The 7,810-nt window shown below is 32.6% G+C and overlaps 1 protein-coding gene across 2 annotated transcripts in view; it reads right to left on the bottom strand.

Annotated features, from left to right (window-relative positions):
* LOC108752440 (connectin) overlaps positions 1 to 7,810 on the bottom strand; it is a 135,947-nt gene that overhangs the window by 3,664 nt on the left and 124,473 nt on the right. For both annotated transcript variants that reach the window (XM_018493253.1, XM_018493252.1), the window contains one exon: positions 645 to 1,199. In XM_018493253.1, the coding sequence (XP_018348755.1) occupies positions 645 to 1,192 (548 nt within the window). In that variant the 5' untranslated portion in view covers positions 1,193 to 1,199. The remainder of the gene's footprint in view (positions 1 to 644; positions 1,200 to 7,810) is intronic.

The raw sequence follows: 7,810 nt of genomic DNA, 5'->3' as shown, positions 1-7,810 counted from the left end.
ATATTAAAATAAATATAAATATTCTCAAATAAAATATTATTATAATACATTTCATTAAATACAAAATGTATTTAATATCAAAATGTGTAAAAAAACTAGATTTCATAGCACGCATAATCGTTCAATAATTTAATTGACGTATTTTTCTAATATGAATTTATAGAAAAAACAAATTTAAGTAATAATTAATATGTTTTTCTTTTATTGTTTTTTGAAACTATATTATAGGTATATTAATTTGCTTTTATGCATTTTATCCATTTTTTGTAAGAAACTTTCTGCATAATTAGATTGTAGTTAATGTTATAAATTATTAATTTCAAGCTGAAATATAAAGTTTATAATTTTCAATTTATTATTGCAATATAATAAAGTATATTTTGAAACACTTCTTTTAAAAGACCTTTTTTGTGTTTGCGTATGTGTTTACGTATTATATAACATTTTCTTAACATCAAGTAATACAAATAGCCCAAATAGTATAGCATAAATACTGATAAAAATAAAGAATAAATAACGCAAATTTAGAAATAAATTGTAAATCACAAATCGGATTATACTCATTAGATTACCAAACTCAATAAAGATTATAATGACCATCCTTTACTCTAATAGATAATTCATCAATTATCGGTTATCCATACCTAATAATCTCGAAGATACGATTATAGTCGAGATTTATAAAAGTGAGATTTTGCATAGTCTCGAAGGTATAATTGCTCAGTTCGACAATCATGTTGCCGCTGAGATTGATCTCGACAATGCTGCTGAGATTACTAAAAGTGTAACTGGCAAGCTTATGGAATTTTCCATGCTGGAATACGATTATGCGCAAATTCTTCAAATTGCGCAACAAATGATCGGGTACGTAGTCGAGGCTGTCGAGCTGACGCACCGTAAACGTCAATTTTTCGAGCTGGGTTTGCGATTTAAAATAATTCCACATGGGATCGGTCCGCTCGAACTTGCTCAATACCAAGCAACTGACGACACTGGAATTATGCAGGCCGTCGTTGCAATAGCAATAGATCGGTGCCTGCTGGCCCAGAATGTCGCAGATGTTCACCTCCTTCGTCTCCTTAATGTTTTTCTTTTTATCGCGCGTCTTCGACATCGCCAGACCTGACGACGCGAACAGGATTGTCAGCAGCAGCAGTTCAAGGATAAAGAAATTGTACAGAAACTGGTGCATTATGATCCTGAAACAGAGAATTGAAAGTTTTGCTTGAGTATTACGATGCAACTATATCTCATTAATTAATAAGATTATCTCATAATAATAGGATTATTTCGGAAAATTTTAGTAACATATATTATATATATTATTTTAGTAACATATATTATATATATTATTTTTTTACTGATATGTAGCAATCTTAGATATTTAATTTTTAATTATATATTTTTCTCGCATAAAAAACTTTTTCTAAAACAATAATATAGACTTTCTTTCTTTTTTCCGATTTTCTCCCTTTCTTGGATGGATTTAAGTGCGAATAATGAGCAACTGATCGCTCTCGAAGCATCGAGGCGACATCGCGAGGCGATAAGGGTCGATTTTCATTGTATTTAAAGTCGACACGATACGACGCGCGCCTCCGGCTCTATATCACAGAAAATTTGCTCGACAGCTCCATTACAAGCACGTCGATACGTAACGGCATATCGTTTCTCCATCACGAGGCTGCTCTTTAGAGAAAAATATCCCCCTCTTCCACCCAGAGAGAACGTGGACACATTGTCGCATCGATCGACGACATAAATAAAAATTTTTTTAGTCGAATATGTTTTCGTTTTATTCTTTTAAAGATATACATAATAAAATATAGTTTCAAAAACTGTCAATACTCGAATAAAAATAGTTCAAATCGACATATATTATGAATTAAAATTTTGTATTTTAAATACGCTGAGATTTTATATTGTACTATTTTTAAATCTTCTTTTAAATCTTTTGTTTCTATCGTGCTGTAATATTTTAAATCCACTATATTCGATTGATACGAATTGACACGAAATAAAAAAATCTTATCTCTAGAACTTTTATATTATAAATAAGTAGATATTTTGGAATTATTTTCAGAACATCATCGCATAAAAACGTTATGTATGTAGTTGAACGTTACACAGCTCTTCTATGTTCTTCCTGTTGTGCTTATAAATCGTTAAATTTATTAACTTGTGTTTTTTTATCAAATAAATATTGTAAGTGATATATGGCTGTTGTATCAACTTTTTTATTGTATTACAATTATATTATCTGTATGTCATATTATTATATAATTACTATATTTTTTATTTTAAATACTTCATTGATAATGTTATTATAATTTTATTATAAAAACATTATCAATAAAATATCTGAAATTTTTTTATCTGAATTTATTTATTATTATATTAACTTAATATGAATTTTAATATTATTTATGAAATAATATTAATATTAATTCAAAAGTGAGTTTAATTTTAATAACATATTAATATGTCACAAAAATATACCTCATATCGATAAACAAATGAATAAATATTTTTGTCACGTATTTTTCAAATATAATTTGCCCAACAATATCATATATCTTCTACAAAAATTTTTCATAAATTTTAATATTGTAAAGTTTACGAAAGAGATCGATTTTAGAACAAAATAATTCGTGGAAAATAATTCACCTTAACTTCATAAATGCTAGTATATGAATAACTCCGAGGGGAAAAGTAGCATAGATAAAAATTTTCTCAGCGGGAAAAGAAAAAATAATTTCTATTCAAGAGAGAAAAAACTATTGCCACATAAATTAAAGGATTTTCTTGACCTAGTGAACCATCTTTTACCTAGATTATATCATATTTTATACAATTTTTTTATACAAATTCATGGACAAAACTGGAGTCCTTGTTTTCTTAAAAAAATAAGAAGATATAATAAATGTTTAAAAATAGTTCTAGATTATTTTAAATAAAACATTTTTTAGGTAACTAAACTCTAACAATGTATGTAAGTAATAATATTGTATAAGTTTATAACTTTATTTGATTTGAAGTCGACAACTTAATTGAGAGAGAAGTCAATATTTTAATAATTTTATAATTATATTTTAATAGTTTTAGTATATAATTATATCATTATAATTATATCTATATATATATATTTATTATAGATATATAATTGAATTCTCTAAGTCTTCGTAACTTTTATGTTATTCTCTTTATGTTTCTTTCTTCACAATTTAGTAGAGATAGTCTCGCCTATGATAATCGTGAGATTTTATAAATATGACGGCAAATGATATCGCTAGCGATGCCTTTGTCGTGCAATAACGTTTGTTCGCAAACTTTCTGAGGCCGGACGGTTTTAACGTACATGCGGCGCGTTCGCGAATTTCGCGAACTTTCCTCCTCCGTATAACTCGGCTTATTTAATTACTGTCGGGAACAGCAAGCGGAAGCTTCGACGAAAAGCCACGGGGATCCGCGAGTTCCGGATCAATTTGAGTTTTGTTCAATTTTCCTGATGGACTTCTTCCCCTCTCTCGCTGCACCATCTCGTTATGCCAAGGTGTTCGCTAGATGAGTAACATATTTATTCGATGGTTGAATCTATCCGCAAGGCAAAATGTCCGTTTGCATAGTAATTCTGTTTAAATTACTCAACATGAAATTTATCCATTACGGAAGAATAGAAGTAAAAAGTAAAAATCTCTAGTTACGTATAAGATATATTTAATTATATTAATTTGAATGAAAATAAAATTTTAATACAGTATATTTAATTGCAAAAATAAAATAGTATCATACTTTATTAAAGATTTTTAATAGATAACAATAATTTATTATTAACCTTTTATTAAAATTTTCTCTTATAAATCTTTAATATTTCATGTACGCCCATACTCTGGTTCCCAATATTCCTTTTTTTTAATATATTTTTATTCTTTTAGCTAAAATAAATTTTTCACGTTGTGTGATGGTATATCAGAAATATATTTTGCGATATATATGATATTTCGTGGGTGAAATAAATCACAAGGCTAGCGAATATCATCACAGTGTATGCAGCCGTTACAGAACCGCTGCGGTGGATATGGTCGATGCAACATATGCAGATAATGCGCGAAAGTTTTTAAACAGCGCACTTGGGATAGTCGTAATACTTCGTAAACCGCACGATAGCCGTCGCTTTGTTTCGTACTTATTTCCGATTGCGAGAGAAACTCGTCTTGGAAAGCACCGCGTGTTGCGTAAAGGCAGGTGCAAGTCCAAGACTTTGTGCAGTGTTGTCTCGACTTTGCAATATTTGCATTTAATTTTGACTATAGTAGCTACGGAGTTGCTACTACTTCATAAAGTTGATACTCTTGTATGATGATGACAGTTGCGCTGAATCGCATAAAAACGTGTTGCATTGTCAGCATTTATGGTGATAAAGATTAAAACTCTTCGCAATTTGAAAATATTTGTTAATAAGCAATAATGTTTTTTTTGCTATATTCTATGTATAAAAACAGCCCACAAATGTATGAATTATTATTTTTACTTCTTTAGTTATTTGAACTCGAATAGTATAGAAAGCTCAAAAAGAATTGTTTTTCTGAAAAGTTCTGAAAAGAATTAATTCTTTTGCATTTAAAAATAAATTCAGAATTGATGACATACAAATTCTTTTTGAACTCTCTGTGCTATCTGAAAATATATATACATATAGATCACGTTTCTATTAATATTAATAAAGTGTAATAGTTTACGAAAAATAAGGGGGTCTCTTTAAAAAAAATCTATGTCAGTATCGGCGACTTTCTTCTTAACTTTCTTCATATTTTATAAAGATACGCGCGAATTTCCTTCTCAATTTAATTGATTATGTACATCTCCTCTCTTTCTCCTCTTCTCTTCGTTTCTCACTCTCCCTCTGTCGACTTTCTCGCGATAATTTCACAACATAAAGCAACATATACTGGACCACAAATAATAACGCACGAAACTGGCACTTGCCGGGCACAAAGGGTGCAACGTCCGCAACATGGACGAGGCAGAGACATATGAATATATGTACACCCCGGAACGTTTAATATAACTTCGCAACTGGCCGAAGTTTCGACACAGCGCGATTGCCATACGTCGCACCACGAAAATTATCCATAACATCGCGGTCCATTCAGCGTCTCTTACCGTCACGCACGCTTCGTGTATGCTAATTGTACCTTGATAGAATTCGAGTTGCGACTCGGAGAGACGAACAGAGAGAGTACAACACGCGTGTACAAAACACGAGTTGTTTATTTCGAAAGTTATACGAATAGGATGCCGACGAATTTAACCCTCCGCTCGGATAATCTCAACCCTTTTCAATCCTCTATTGTAACATTTTCCACACGTTAAATTATACTCTCTTATTTACATCAAAAATAATATAAAACATTACGCTTAATATTATACATAATTTCGTATATAAGAACAAAAACGCAGACATAAGAATTATTTGATAACGTTCCAAAAGATATGAACGCGGACTATTTAAATGCATTATACCGTAAATAAGTTAATAAGGCTTGTTTGAATAAATAGAGTTTCAATTAAGTGATAATTTTATTAATTTACCACTGAAAACTACTTTAGAGCCACTTTAAAGCCATTGAAGATATTTTAAGCTCATACAGTGGCTACAACAGTAGTACGCGGCTAATACAATGCAAATTAAAACAGCTTAATAAGTTTAATTAAAATCACGCGTAAGCCCAGATACTCGTATTATTCGACGATGAATTCGCGATTGCAGAGAGAGATTCGCAAAGGATGGCATCCAATCAACGTCGAAATGTGGTGCAATCGGAAAATTCTCGTGGTACAGCGATGCGTTACAGGAATTGACTCGTATTTCTATGGCTCTCGCACATAAGCATGATTCCATTATGCTAATTACATTCGACTATGATATAGGTAATTAATAATTAGATCGGAAGATATTTTAGCAATTCATATATGAGAAATTTTTTTCTGATAAAGATACCATAATGCGTAATTCTTGTATAAGAACCCCAGGACACATCCCGGTATTATATGGCGCGTAATATCAGGTAGTCGCTTATAGCGATGGAGCCCTCCACTCGATCGAAGCGCGCGCGTATCGTGCTTTTATGCTAATGAATGACGGCGCGATTCGAGCTTTATTATAGGCCGGTACATCCGCACTATGCAAAAGAAGGACGCAGTACGTTTTCGGAACGCTCGGATGCAAATAAAAGCAGAAAAAGTAGACGAAAAGAGGGAGTAACCCTCTCACGTGACTACGATCTAGGGAGAAAACCACTGTATAACTGCGGCGGGAGCTTCTTAAGATTATGCCTAGACATGATCCCGCATAGATCGGGACCTGGGTAGACAAAGGGGGGGGATGAAGGGAGGGGAGGAGAGCTGAATCTAGCTAGTGTATGCAAATCCCCCTCGTGGCAAACTGCTAGACATTTGCATAAGCTTACAGATAACGACGCGTTAGAAGTAGAAGCCTTTCCTTTGGATTCGTTTCTACCATCGAGCTCTTCTAACGGAAGAGCTGAGACGAACGAAGAATCGATTTTTCTAACATGCAGGCCGATTCCGAGCGGCGTCCAAGAGTGATTTCACGGGCGGAAAATCGCAATTTCTTAAATGTCTCGAAAAATTGATCAAATACCATATCGGTATGGGAATTAGGATCATATTTTATGACGACGACAGCGACGAGGACGACGCCTCTGCACCTCATCGACCTCTTTTCGAGCTTCATGTTTTTTACTGCATATCGCGGAAGAAAGCAGAGAACGATGGTAGCTGAGAAAAAATCGAGAACGCCCTTATCGATAATGGCGTGTGTCGAGAGCGGCTGTAAAGGCAGTTCGTTTATCGAGAGGGGAATACTGGAGGCACCTGGACTGGATGTATAGTTTGACATGCTGGAGCATATGACGAGCCCTTCTTCGATCGAGAAAGCAAATATGGGCGAAAACTCGAGCCGTTATGGTGTCAAAATTCAAACATCACAGTGATCGAGAGTGTTAGTGGTTTTCTAGAAGAACAATTTTCTATCTTATGCACAAAGAAAAACAGAAGCTTGTTATCAACAAAAAGTTTCAACTTTTTTTTCTCACGATTTGTGACATCTCTTATTAATCAAAATTTTACAAAAAATTTAGATTTAAAAGCTTTATAAAAGCAAGAACAACTTTATATCTTAAAAAAATTAAAAAGTTTATTTAATGTAAAAATTAAACTTTTTTTTTTAATTTATTCTTTTTCTCGTGTAATTTCTATTGCTGATATTAATTAAAGAATTATAAAAACACGAATTTTATGCTTATGAATTACTGACTTTTCAGAAGAGTTTTATTAACAACGCCTCATTAACGGGAAACTTCCCTTCTCTTCTCCTTAATTCACAGAGTCCACCAACGATTTAATTAGATCGCACGAGCGCTCGGCTAGTGAAAGCTTTGCGACGCCAACGTCGACGTCAGGACGCGTGCCCGTCTCTCCGACGAAGTGACGCCCATTCACTTGATTCTTACAACGGAAACTTTCGGTCCTCGTATTTCATTTAGTTCTGAAAAAGAGGCCACGTTCGTTCGATCGCAAATTCTAACTAAGATCGGAAAATTAAAGTTTCTCGATATTGCGCTGCATCGCAAAAAATGACAACTCGAATTTAGAATTTATTTTCATGTAAAGATATTAATTGATCAATATTGTTTAAACATTGTTACGAAGCACATTACAGAATTACTAATATATCTAATAATAAAATAACGAAATGTTACACTATAAAATATTTTGTTCAAATATG

Source organism: Trachymyrmex septentrionalis, unplaced genomic scaffold (assembly GCF_001594115.1).
Source record: "Trachymyrmex septentrionalis isolate Tsep2-gDNA-1 unplaced genomic scaffold, Tsep1.0 scaffold60, whole genome shotgun sequence".
In the NCBI taxonomy this organism is placed as follows: domain Eukaryota; kingdom Metazoa; phylum Arthropoda; class Insecta; order Hymenoptera; family Formicidae; genus Trachymyrmex; species Trachymyrmex septentrionalis.
The sequence above is the reverse complement of the archived record's forward strand: the minus strand, read 5'-3'. Positions and strand labels throughout refer to the sequence as shown.